The 14143-nt window shown below is 40.8% G+C and overlaps 1 protein-coding gene across 3 annotated transcripts in view; it reads right to left on the reverse strand.

The window, feature by feature from the left end:
* SLC39A12 (solute carrier family 39 member 12) overlaps positions 1–14143 on the reverse strand; it is a 67183-nt gene that overhangs the window by 52131 nt on the left and 909 nt on the right. For all 3 annotated transcript variants that reach the window (XM_059915264.1, XM_059915263.1, XM_059915262.1), the window contains exons 2-3: positions 7568–7849; positions 1850–2057 (exon numbers count right to left, since the gene is read on the reverse strand). In XM_059915264.1, coding sequence (XP_059771247.1) covers positions 1850–2057; positions 7568–7849 — 490 coding nt within the window. The remainder of the gene's footprint in view (positions 1–1849; positions 2058–7567; positions 7850–14143) is intronic.

Below are 14143 nucleotides of genomic sequence, written 5' to 3' on the forward strand. Positions count from 1 at the left end.
GGCATGACACCTATCAAAAGTAAAACATCAGAGACATACCAACGATTCACATTTTATGGACCTTATTTAGATCCTGGTTCAATAAAAACTAAAAATATTTTTTAAAAAGCAGAAAAATGTGAACATGAAGGAAAATTTTATGATATTAAGGAATCATTCATTTTTTTTAGCTGTGATATTTGTAATAGATGCTTTTTAAAAAATCCTCCTCTTTTAGAGATTCATACAGAAATATGTACAGGTTGATTATTTGCTTCAAAATAATCAAGTGATTGGGAGAGGATGGAGGCAAATATAAGATTATCCAGTTGCTGTTAATTGTTAAGGCTGGGGACTGCGTACCTGGGGGTACACTATTTTATTGTTTCTACTTTTATTTTTAAAAATCTCTGTAATAAAAACATTAAAAAAAATTTTTTAAAATACCATACTTTCTCCCCCCTACCCCAAAATACAGTTAGTATCAGTAGAGCCCTAGCTCAGAGGCAGTTGTTAGAAAAAAATGCCTTGGGGCCTCTGGAATAAGCATCTAATTGCACTGGAATGGGATGGAATTCTGACTTCTCAAATGCAAAAGTGGCTGCTTTGTGCTCAAGTGGGTGATACTGAACACCTCTCACAAACAATTATTTTAGTTTTTTTATCCAGGGTCCATGATGGTCAGTATCTAGACAACTTGTCTTCATCTTACAGTACAGCTTGCCTCTAACTGTATTCTGTATTCCGGTCTGATGGCTCTTCCTATTTCTTAGAGTGATTGAGCCTTCAAGTGGCATACATTTTTATTTGAAAAGGGAAATCATTGCATTCCTTTGGTTGTTATGGAAACTGTCCTGCTAAAACTCAATCACTCAAAATCTGAATTTAGCAATTCCTGTTTCCTACATCAAAATCATTCTCAGCGTAGCATGTTTTTCCCCGGCCTATTTCCTAGTGATGACATCTACGTAACACGATTGATTTATACTTCAACTTTCATCTTAATAAAGATTTCTTTCTCTCATTTCTTAAAGCAAATACAAACGAATTGCAGAAAAACACACCTGTCGTTCAGTGGGTTAGACAAACAAGTCAGTTCTTCATGGAACTGTATGATTCCTAGCTCTTGATCCCTTTCAGAGTTGGAAGATTTATCTAGATCATGAGGGTGTTGCTGGTACCTTGGAAAATTTGTATTTCTCTTCTATGTTGTGACTTCCCAAGAGGAAGTATGTGGCCTTGGTGTGTGTGCAAAGCAGGGCATTCTGATGCAGATGAAAAAATAAGTCATTTCACTCTTAATGTCTTGTCAAGTACAAAGAAATGTGTGAAACAAACATTCTGATTCCTTTCGTGATGTCTTATTTTACCTCAGATCCCTAAAATGCTGGCAGTCACGAATGTAGTCAGGATGCATATTTTACAGTACTTTTATTTAACATTAAATGACTTATTTTTATGGTTCCAAGCAAACTGCTACCAAGCCCCTTGCACCCTTTAGAATACTATTTTATCCTTCTACATGATACTGTGTCCCCCCGGGCCCAGCACTTTGTACCAAACAGGAAAGTGTTCAGTTAGTACTAGTAGCAGATCATAAAAGTCTCTCCCTTTGGCTCTCCATCCACAATTTCATCATCCCTGCTCAAATGAGCTGAGTGCATATTTTTGCCTTATCACCACATACATATCATAGCATGTCTGCCTTGAAAAGGCCCCCTGGGCTGTCTCACTACATACTGAGATTAAAAGGGTGTTTAAAACATACCTGGACAAATTCAGTCATCGCAATGATTCTGCTTTTGTTTTTGGCACAGTTTATGTTTAGTAGGTGTGACGGGGAAGTGAAATTCATGAAAAGCATCCTTACCTGATAGATGGAGAGTATTTGTACTATTCAAGGAACTGAAAATATATTCTGTAAAATAGTCTGGGGACGGCAAGTTTCTTTGTCCCAGACAAACACCTTGGAGGGACAAAGCAATGACTGTCTCCGCCAACTGAGGAAGTGTATTTTCATCGGCACCATCACTGCTTGAGACACCAGATTTTTTCTGCAGCACTTTGGTTTCCATACACTGAAATCAGACACAAAGTAAAAAGAACATTCTAACTTTTGTAATTATTCTGATTAGAACATCTCTAGGATTTCCCAAAAAGACAAGGAATCATTCTTCTAAAAGAGGAGTGAATTGTTTGTGGGAATGTGCCTACCATCATTCTCTAGTCTCAGATAGAGCTCTATCTGGAAAATACTTGTTTCTTTCATTTGCCATGACACTGAATTTTCTAACTCCCATCCCATTGATTCTTATTTGTCTAATCTTTCTCATTGTCCTACTGTACAGCACAGGGAACTATATTCAATATCCTATGATAAAACATAATGGAAAAGAATATGAAAAAGAATACACACATATATATATGTATAACTGAGTCACTTTGCTGTACAGCAGAAATTAACACCACATTGTAAATCAACTACACTTCAATAAAATCTAAAAAATAAATTTCCCCTTAAGGCCCCAGAGAAACCACTGAATATTATAAACAAGAGAATCGTACAATAAGGTAGGTTACAGAAATGTCACTCAGGTGGCAAAGTAGTAAATGGATTGACAGAGTTAGAACTTGAGGGCAAGAAGCCTAGTTAAGAAGTTATTGATGAATCCAAAATATCTCGTGACCTAAGACGGTAGCACTAGACATGGAAAGAAGCAGATGCATTTGAAGAATATTAAGAAGTTAGCCTTGGAAGGACTTGGAAGAAAATGTGAAGGAGTGCAGAGTCAAAAATGACTCAGGTTTCTGAATTGACAACTGTATAATGGTAATACCTCCCACTATCCCACAAATTCTCCCCCCAAATACCCAGTATATATCTGGTGCTTCCCTAGGTACTGGAAGTGCAGTGGTGACCAAAACCAAAAGCAATCCCTGCCTGCCCTGGAGCTTAAAGTTCACTATTGTTAATAAAACAATAATGTAATCAAATGTAAGTTGATAACTTTGGCAACTGCTTTGAAGGAGAGGTACATGGTACAATGATGTAAAAATAGACAGCTATTTGACCCAGTCAGGCAGATCCAAGAAGGCTTCCTTGGGATTGTGGCACACACACACACACACACACACACACACACACTGATCTGAAGGAGTGGGAGAAAGGAATAGCCCAGGCAGGAGACACAGCATATGCAAAGTTTCTGTGGCAGGAAGAAGGATGGAAGATATGCACAGCTGGAAGGAGGGCAGTCACTGGAGTGGGTGAAGTAAGGGGAACATGGTGAAAGTTGAAGGTCTATTGGCACTTAGCGGAGTTTGCCCTTTATCCTAGAATCAACTGGAAGCCAAAGGGGAATTTTGAGCAAGGTTTGGGAATGGGGGTTATAGGACTGGATGTGCGTTTTGACAAATTCACTCTGGCTACCTGGTGGAGCACAAATAGACTGGAAAGAGAGTCAGTGCTTCCTAGTAGCACAGTAAGAAGGTTATTACTGTAGTCCAGGTACAAGACAGTGATGATGATAATGGACTAAGTCAACAGGTTAGGGATCTCTTCAGGAGGTAATAGCAGTAGGACTTGGATCAGATATAAAGCGGGAAGAAACTTGGAAAATAAAATTTCTAGTTGGGCATTTGACTGGATAATGATGTTATTTGCTGACCTATGAAGTGATACATGAAGACTGGATCTCGTTGGGTTGATTTATGACCTTGATTTTGGATATTTTAAGTGTGAGGTACCTTTACCATATCCTTAAAGAAAAGATGTTGTATAGTCTATGTGGGTCTGGAGTGCAGGGAAGAGGTCTGGGATGGAGATACACTCTGGTGAGTCATCTTTAAGTATAGATGTGCTACCCCAGAGAAAGCATATAGAATGATGGGGGCTAAGACCATGCCTGAAAGAGCACTAATGCTTAAAATCTACACAGAGAAAGAGCCTGCAAAGGTGAAAATGGGGGTCAGAGAGAAAAAAAAACAGGAATGTGCAGCATATACAAGCCAAAGTAGAGACTATTTCAAGAGCTACATAAGCAACATCAAAGAAAGAACAGGTTCAGGAATAGAAATATGACTTTTGATTTTAATATTGAGTTTCAAGTGCCGAGGAAATATACACATGGAGATTTTTAAAGATGGGTGTATATATGAGTCAAAGGAGAAATCTGGGCTGGCTTGCAACAGCATTGAAAGTCATCGGTGTTTAGGAGTACTTGACGTTGTGAGACCATCTCACTCAACAAGAATATGTAGGGTGAGGAGAGGGAAAACCACAGTTGGGGCCAAGGAGGATGCCATGATTTAAGGGATGGCAGGTCAAGTGGATCCTTCAAAGGAACTTGACACAGAATAGCTGGACAAGTGAGAAGAAACCAGGAGATGGGGATGATGAGAATGGGAAAAAAACATGAAGTATAGGCTGACAGAAATCAAAGAGCAAAAGAGAGCTTCATGGAGGCAAGACTTGACAAAAGTGAGAGAGCAAAGAGAAGGACAGAGATGGTTGAGAAATACAATGTACAGGAGCGTGGGAAGGAGGAAGTATGTTCATCCAATGAGGACTCAAGGGAAGGTTACTATGTCAATGTTGCCTTCTTGTGACATAGGACAAGGTGGGAAAAGTGCGGATCAGATTTATTTATTTATTTATCTATCTATCTATCTACCTACCTACCTATCTATTTTATTGAAGTATAATTTCTGCTGTACAGCAAAGTCACTCAGCTATACATACGTGTGTGTATATATATATATATATATATATATATATATATATATATATATTCTGTTTCATACTCTTTTCCATTACGGTTTAGGGAGCTATATTCAATATCCTGGATTTATTTCTTTTTTAAGTTTGTAATTGGTGAGCTTGGCAAGAGCCTATTCATAGCTATGGTGGGGAGCAGCGGGGAAGGTGGAGACGCAGTTACCAAAATTTTAACAAATTTGGAGAAGTAGCCAGAAGATTCATGGATGACAAAAACAAGTTAAAATAACAGAGAGTGTGAACCTCATAGAAGTGTGAGTTTTTCATGGAGGGCATGAAAGAGTAACGTCTCAATGTGCCACTGAGGACAAAGGAGGATTCTAACCATTGTTTCCAATCCCAAAATCCTTAGGATGTGGTCACGAATACCCGTTCTCCATATAAGAGGCGGGACTAGTAGAGCACCATGTACATTTACCATGGAAACAGCAAAAGAGTGGAAAGAATGGAGAGAGGTGGTTGCATTAAGAGATTGAGTCAGGAAGATAAAACAGAGTAGGAAGAGAAGGAAAGAATAGAGGGATATTTAGATTCTGGACCATTAGGGAGGGTCGCTAGATCAGAATATGATGGTGTAAGGTTGTTTCTCTTAGTGAGCTGGTTAAGGCCCGCCTGGAGTTGCTGTTAGTGGCTTGACCTATGGAGGTTGAGTCCCATGAAAGCAAGACCTAGAAATGCTAGTCGTGGTGGGCCTGGACCGCCAGCATCTTCTGTGACCTTACACCCTCTAGTCAGAGAGAGCAGCAGCCTGCAGTGAGGTGCCAAGAGGCCTCCTGCAAAAGTCTAGAATGACTGACTTCCTAGTGGAAGCCTACCCCAAGGGCATGGGCCACAGGACCCTTCCCAGGAACTGGTGACAGTGGTATCCTCCAGGAGATAGTTGTTCTAAGGCCTAGCACAGGGTTATGACTCATCAGTAGCTCACTTCTTCTTGACTGAAGAGATGAATAAAGTGGGTCTACACATAATATTGAATTAGTTTATTCTGTTCTAGGAATGTTTAATCTCACATACTTTCGGAAGCCCAGGTATTTGCAGTATATGTTGGATAACCATAAATCTACATTAAATATATATACTCCATCTGCCTTTAAGTGCTGGATTTGCATTTGTATTTAACCTGTATCAAGACAGTAACACATAGGATGACTAAAATCCTAGTGGCTAGTTTGAACCGATCTTACATTACGCAGACGTTGAACTGAGGAAATTCTAGGTAGGCACACCTCCCGATTTAAGCAGAAAACTGAATTCTATAAAGGAACCCCATTTTATCCCTTGGAAATAGAAAGAAAAAATATAACCAAAGTTTGAGAGCCACAAGATTAGAGTTACTGAAGTGATATCCACAAAGTCCTTAGTAAACAGTCTTTCCATTTGTTCTGCCAATTACAAGAGAAATTGAACCTATTTACAGCAAACTGGAGGATATGTCTGCTGGCATTAAGTTGCAGCATGATTGCACAGATACCTTTGAACTCCTAGAAACCAGAATTGAGGCCAAGAATCAAATTTATCACTATATGTTGTTATAGAATGAATGTTTGTGTCACCTCCCAAAATTTGCATGTTGAAATCCTAATTATTAATGTGATGGTATCAGGACGTGGGGCTTTTAGGAAGTGATTAGGTCATGAGGGTGGAGCTCTCATGAATGGAATTAGTGCTCTTGTATAAGAGATCCCAAGAGCTCCCTTGCTCCTTCCACCAGGTGAGGACACAACAAAAAGATGACCATCTGTTAACCAAAAAGTAGCCTCTCACCAGACACCAAATCTGCCCAGCACCTTGATCTTGGACTTCCCAGCCTCCAGAACTATGAGAATAAATTTCTGTTGTTTATAAACCACCCAGTTTATGGCATTTATGTTATATCGGCCCAAACAGACTAAGACACATGTCAATGAACAATTCAAGAGAAAAAAAAAAACACGTTCTGCCACACTCTTCAAAATGTGCTGGTGACTCCTCAACTCATTCTTTAAGAAAATATGGCTTAAAAAAACCCATGTTCAGAGAACGTTATCAGCTCAAACTTCCCATCGCAAAGCAGAAAGCAAAAAGGTAATTGAAAGGCCAGCTTTTGCTGGAATAGTAATGAAGGCAACAAGACGCCCATTTCCCAAGAGTGGGAACTGTGAGAAAAGAAAAGCACTTGGGACCCCTGAACACATGCAGCACCAATTACAAGCCACAAAAGAGATAATGTCTGTGCTGTCATGAATAATGCTTTTTGCAAGCTGCATCCTCAGGGAACTAACTAATGATTAATTCATCTCTCTCCAACTCTTACTGCCTAATCCTTCCCTGGCCAGAAGGCAAAGCAAATAGATACACTGCTCTCACCGCTATAGTTCAGTCCTTGGAGACTGATCAAAAGCCATGAGTCACACTCACTTTAGTGCTCAGGGGGACTCGGAACAGAGCTGCCCTGTCACCTGGTCTGCCTGCCCACCCACCCACCCACCCAGCTTCCGCCTAAAACTCATCTGACAACTGATTAGTCATTACATCCACCCCCCTTTCTTTTTTCTTTAAAAACAAAACAGCTTTGTTGAGGTTTATTCTGAATTATTTTAAACAAAATAAAAAATAAAGAAATATTTTTGTACAATCATGTGATTAGTCGTTACATTTCCCCCTTCAGACTCAGAATTTTAAATTACATCACTTAACATCCCATCACTAAAAACCACAATTACTTACCTCTCAGAAGTTTTTGAGTATCCTAGAAATGAATTAGTGACAAAAAATCATGCTTTGAGACTGTATCTTAGCAGCAGAGCTAGTTAGCAATTCTGACTTTCTTACCTGGCTTCTGGAAGTGCCAAAGTGCTGCCTGGTGAAAGCCAGGATATCTTCCGTCTCATTCTGTGAAAGGAAATAGGAGTCTTCATCCTGCCTGAGGCTGAGAAGGCTGTGTAGGTAAAATGTATACTCCTTATTACTCATGTTGAGCTTGGAAGAGCAGATCTCTTCCTGATGAATGATGTAATAGAGGAGGAGAAGAGAAACTCTCTGGACCACTTCCTCTCTGAGCTGATCCTCGATATCTCCTCCAGCTATTAGTAACAGGGCATCTGGATCGAAGCACTGTGCAAAAAAATCCCACAAAATAATAATAAAAAATTAAAAACAGAAACAAAGCTTGACAAATAGTCCCAGAACATTAACAACCACAGAGTCTCGGTTGCTTATTATTTTATGAATAGGAGGGGAAAGTGGGCAGCCTCAATAGCCCAATTCAAGTAAGACAATCACGGTTGGACTTTTATATAAAAAGGATGTCCTCCCAGAAGCCCTTATTCCCTAAATGCAACCCTTCTATCTCCAACTATAGTAACGCAAGCTGTCACTTTGCTGCCTTGATTAACACCAGCTGACTCTGGTTTTTAAAGTGATGCCTCATTGCATTTAGAATGAAATCCAAGCTCCTTATAATTTTCTCCTCAGTCTGGCTTCTGCTCATCTTACCTCTCCTACCTTATCTTAGCCTCCCTCCACCTCTCTCACTCAACTTCTGCCCCTGTGATTTTCTGTCAGTTCCACCAGGCTCTTTCCCACCTGATTTCTCAGGTCTCAGTTTCAAGTGCCACTTCCTCAGGGATGCCTTCCCAGATACCATTTCCAAAGTCCAAAGTCCCCATCCCTGCCCCGTGTTCTCCGGCACAGCGCCGTTCAACGAAAATATCACGCAGGCTACAAATGTGAGGCACATTTTAAATTTTCTAGTAGCCACATTTTAAACCGTAAAAAGAAACAGGTGAAATTAACGTGAATAATATATTTTCTTGAAATACATATGCACGATATGATCATTTCAACACATAATCAAAACTCTAAAAAAGTATTAATGAGCTATTTGATGTTCTTTTTGTCACACTAAGTCTTTGAAATCTGCTGTGTGTTTTATGCTTATCAGCATTTCTCAACTGGGATGAGCCACATATTAAGTGCCTAACAGCCACAGGCAGCTCTAGCATTATCATTTTTCCTTTTTTTCATAGAACTAGGATTCTAAGATTACTATGTCTCCTTGTTTCTTTTCTATTTCCTCTTGAAGACAACTGGCTCATTAAGGCTGGATTTTGTCTGCTTTGCGCACAGGTCTGTCCTCAGCCTCTAGCACCATGCCTGGCACTTAAGAAGAGTAAAAATGGAATGAACGCGTACCATCTGCTTCTCTCTTAGCCTACCTAAGAGAATTGATGTCAGTCCTTTCTGAGACGCAATCAGTTACCACATCCTGCTATTAACAGAAATGTTGGTGGTTCGAGAATTACTAAAAATGCTTCCATGATGCTTTGTTTCACAACCCACAGATAGACAGCTGGCTTGTCTAATCTGGGAAGTTTACATGGCAGAGGAAGGTGTTTGGGGTAATGTGTTGGGACAGTGAGAAAAAGATAGACACAGGGGTTGTGGAAGAGAAGCTCTCCCAGCAAGATAAGAGCTGTGTTTCTTCAAAGACAGTTGGGTAGCTTCTGGGAATGCTCCCAGGATCTGAGAAGCAGCTCATGACATGGCACCAGCCTCAGAGTGAAGGTGTCAAGAGATGCCTATCTGAAGGACTTCCCTGGCGGTCCTGTGGTTAAGAGTCTGCTCTTCCAATGCAGGGGACGCAGATTTGATCCCTGGTTGGGGAACTAGGATCCCACATGCTGCGTGGTCTGGCCAGTAAATAAATACATACATACATACATAAAATATGCCTGCCTTGAGTCCCAGGGGAGTTGTCTCACTGTGGGATAATCTACTATGAAATCTTTTCATCTGCTCTCTGAGGTGGAAGTTTCAGGGGTCCTAATTCCATGTCTGCTGTGTGTCCCACTGGGTAACATCTGGAAAATACCATCTGAGCCAGAAAGAAACATGTCATCCGTCTGTAAAGCAAAGCATTAATCACATTCTTCACAAGCCACACAGATTCCAATTTCTCCCCAACTCAACTGCGAGAGGCCAAAAACTCAGCAAACAGATGCAGGCTTCCCAACAAGATCAACTCTGAGTGTCAATATTAAACTCAACCACCAAAACCACAGCAGCCCTTTTCTGTTCCCTACTCAGCCCTAGAGAAAAGTCCATGGGTTGGTAGCTGTTAGATGGGACTGACACCAGGACCCAGGGAGGTGAATCAGCTGAATCAAGCTTTGTGCCAAATAACCTCCTGAAACTAAAGTATCGGGAAAACTATTGGTCATATCAGCTACCATTTATCGGAAGTCATGTGTCCAAGACAGTGCTAAGTATCTTCCGTATCAAGGCATCCCTCAGAGTATAAATCTAATTGGTTCTGGAAAAGGTGTCGGATGATCAATTTTTCAATGGGGGGAAACTTATTGCATTATTTTAAATGGAAAAACAAAAGCCCATATCATAATCCACCAAATATTTCTGCACAATCAAAAGCATTCAGAATACCAATTACCCAATTACTTATTGCATAATGAATTAATTAATAGGTACATATATATGCAGTATGCAAAGATCCTGCACAGAATTAAGTATGAAGTATGTTTTCCTTCTATGAGGAAAATATACCCTGAGTATATGTGTAAGCCAAGTTTAAGAGAGGGTGAGTAACGTACCTAAAGCCACACAGTTAATAGTGGTTGCCCAGCCTTAATTCCTGCTCTGCCATTGATAGACTTTGTACTTGCTGTGCAGCTCCTCACCAGGTAACCTTCTCTCCCTCCTGTTTGCTAGGAAGAGATCTGGTCAATTAGGAGGCTAGGGGATTGGTAAGGTTATAATATCCATCAGTGAGGACATGATACAGCCAGCGGGTTGAGCAAGTTCACCTTCAGAGACTTCCAAGTGCTATTCAGGTCGTCTGATGGCGCCGGGTACGTGGGAATAAGAGCGCCGAGAACACGTAGGACCTCCGTGAGGCCACTAGACCACGTTTATGTGGCCCAGGTGTGGTTGTGTGCTGGTTGCACACAGCAGTGTCTGTGGCCACCCTGTATCCCATCCAAGCAGCCCGAGACCCTTGTCCACTCGTGGCTCCTTCTCCAGGCTTTTGCTCTGTGCCTTTCTAGGGATGAGGCAGGAGGTAGCAGAGAAGAGGGTAAGATAGAGTCCCCTCTCCTATCAGGCTAGATAGAATACCCTGAATACAATCAGGCAGGTGTTCACTCCAGAATTTTTTTGTAAAATGCTTACATCTTGGAAGGTAAATCAGTTTCTGACTTGGAAAAGTTTAAATAAGTTGTGGAAGCAGCTCATTTTATCTCGCTAGAGATTTCAGTCATCTGGAATGAACAGAGGTAACCTACCCCTTGCTGAAGCTTTCTGAGGCCTGCTGAAATGAAACTTAATGGTGAATCAGAGGACCCTGTGGTGAAAACTCTGTGCTCTGATATTTGAGTCTTTGACAAGTTACCTTACTGCAGAAGGTGGTGGCTTGACGACAGAGCGCTGCAGGAAGAATCGCAAGCGCTAACATAAGGTAAATTCTCTTCTGGGCGTGGACGTGACAAAAATTGCTATGGGGGTTGGTGGGGGGACTTGGATTTTCAGTTCATCACCACTAGATTTGTTTCAGTTGTTACAGTTTTCCGAAGTGGCTCAGTTGTGGTTTGGGAGAGGATGTTTAGCAAAATTTTGCAAATACTGGCGCCCCATAGGCATCAGATCGGTTCCGGGCTCTGACTCCAGTAAAGTGATTCTTTGTTGAAGAAGAATGGACTCATTCAGAAATAATCCATTGACTTCCTTTGAATCTTGTCAGGTGGAGGCATAAGGTTTAAGAGGAAAAGAAAAACACAGATCCTGGGAATTAGTTTTTCAACTTCATAAGGAAATAAACTTTGGTAAAAAGACTAGTCAAATTGTGAGAAGTCCTCTCTACTAAGCTAAATGGACTACTCAGATGTTTGGTAGTAATTTTCTATGACACCCTGGAGCCAAATCAGATCACCTTTTCCCAGCTGTGTAATTCAGCTTTGTTTACTGCTTGTGTATTTCAGGTGAGTGCCTCAGCGACAGAGAGCTATATGAAATCTTCTGTGTTAATAAGGCAGTTGTCAGAACCTGCAGGATAAGCTTTAGGAAATTTAGACCAAGAGATGTTTAGAATTTGATTTTGGGTTATGGGTAAATCAACTGCCTTCTTCTAAGTTCTTAGATTTTTTTAAGTTCTGTTTTAGGAGGGGGCAGGGTTGCTAACGATTGACTATACGACACAAGAGGGAAATTATATTTCTTCCTTTTCCTCCCAAACAAAGACCTGGAAAGATGTCAGCTGATGACGGGCGCTAGCTTTCTGTGGGTCTGTACTAGACTTAGTGGCATTTCTAAGTGACAGAAAGGAAAGTCTTAACTGAGAAGAGTTCAGATAAACTTTCTCGATAAACAAGTTAAGATAAAGCTTGATGGTTTTCAACTTTATCCCATGACCATTATGACAACTCGGGGAAGGGGAGGGAATTAAATGCAGGACCTTAAAGCGTTGATTCTGAATGTGTCTGAGAATCGCCTGGAGATCTTGGTTAAAAACCCCAAACCTCTGGGGACAGTTGAGGTGGGCGGGGCCGGGGCACCAGCAGGAGGGGGCTGCAGAGGAAAGTCTTGTTTTCTCAGCAGCACTGAAGGTCCTTCACAAAAGCTGCTCCAGTGACCTGGAAAAGGGGGGACTGGACATTTCCGCGAATATAAGCAGGGGAAGAGAGCTTGAGCTCGTATGCATTCATAGATGGTCATGTGACCTCACAGTGAGCCCCCTGAGAAGGGAATCAGCATCTCGGCATCCTAACAGCTAGACGGTGCCAGAACAAGGATACGGACCCAGTGCCGACTGACTGCAAACCAGATTCTTTTCCCTTCACCACGCCTGGAACCCATGCAGGCTCATGGTTCTCATCATTACTGAAGTGGAATTTATTCTTCTGGAGTTAATTAATCCCTCATTAAATGTATTAAAACCCCCTTCTCACCCTTCTCATTAAAAAAGAAAAAAAAGAAAAAGGAAAGCCATGATCAGGCAAGAGTATCCATATTCAAAGGCGGCAGCTTGAATGGATTTATTTTTAAACGTGCAGTGCTCTTAAAAACTTCAGATCAGTTGTTTTGAAAATTCAGTTTTTACCCAGATCCGAAATAAAATTGGGAACTTTTTTTTTCCTCCCCCCAAATTCAGGATACACACTGATCCCTTTTTTCAGACATTTAAGGACCTGAACTCACTCCCTTGCCCTCTTTTTATCACAGAACTTCTGATAGGTACCCTGCCTCCTAGTGGACAAAGTCCCTAAGAAGACAAAAAAGGATTCAAGAACATGGTGAAGACTTCTGGTTTGCACCAGAATGTGGGTGTTTGTAAAACCAGGGTGTTTCTCCCTGGTTGTTGTGAACTGACACTGAGAGATTCCGTGGGCTCCTTGCTTAGATTGTAGTGATTCGGGTAAATTGGAGACTTCTGAGCAGGTGAAGCTGAGATTAGCCTTTTTTTTAAACCTTAGTCTCTTAGAGAAAAAGAAACAGCAGCAGCAGGAGGGTGAAGTTATTACAGACAGTGTTTCACTTCCTAGGAATGGAACAGAAACTAAACTGGCCAAATACTTGTTAATGTCATAGAAATCAAAAAAAATGTACAAAACAACCCATTCCCCCCAAAAAAACGGAGAATAATCTTGCCTGTTTACACCCCCCTCCAAGCTAAACTAATATTCAACCAGCCTTAATAAGGCACTTCATGTCATTAGAGAACATTTCTCTGAAGCAAATTCTCAGAGGACATTAATAAGATATGACTCCTAGTTATTTCCGGTGGGAAGTCTTCTGTTGCTATATATATAAATTAATGTCATCACAGATGAGTTGCCTTTACAACACATGTTTTCTCTGGGAACCCTTGGGAGCTTTACTAATTACTGAATTATTTACTGTTTGTACAGAGCAGAGAAAAATTCTGTTAGCAAGACCCTTCTGTGAAGAAAACAAAAACAAAAAACAAAACATTTGGCCAAGAAATGTTTCCCCCAGAACAAAGCGTGATTGAGAAGATCAGCTAAAATTTATTTTGGGGAGAAATGATTCGCTTCTCTTATTTAGTTAGTTATGTCTTCATTTATTTACTTATTTATTTGTGAGTGAGTTCATTCTGAAAAAATCTCATCTCAGGAAAGGGATGTTCAGAGTGTTTTGGTCTGTTTTTTGTCTGAAGTCATTTTAAGACATGGGCTCTTACCTCTGGGGCTACTCTGGTCATTACCCATCCCCCCACCCAATGGAGACATTCTGATTTTACATTAAATGTTGATTTTACAGTAATGATGATTTTTACATTAAAGCGGCCCGCAGAGATTTTTTAAAATACCATCCAGGGCAAGTGAAAGCTCAATCTCTGGAGAAGGAAGCTCCAGCCTGGGTATTTTGTGGAACCTG

This window comes from Balaenoptera ricei, chromosome 2 (genome assembly GCF_028023285.1).
Source record: "Balaenoptera ricei isolate mBalRic1 chromosome 2, mBalRic1.hap2, whole genome shotgun sequence".
NCBI classification, from domain to species: domain Eukaryota; kingdom Metazoa; phylum Chordata; class Mammalia; order Artiodactyla; family Balaenopteridae; genus Balaenoptera; species Balaenoptera ricei.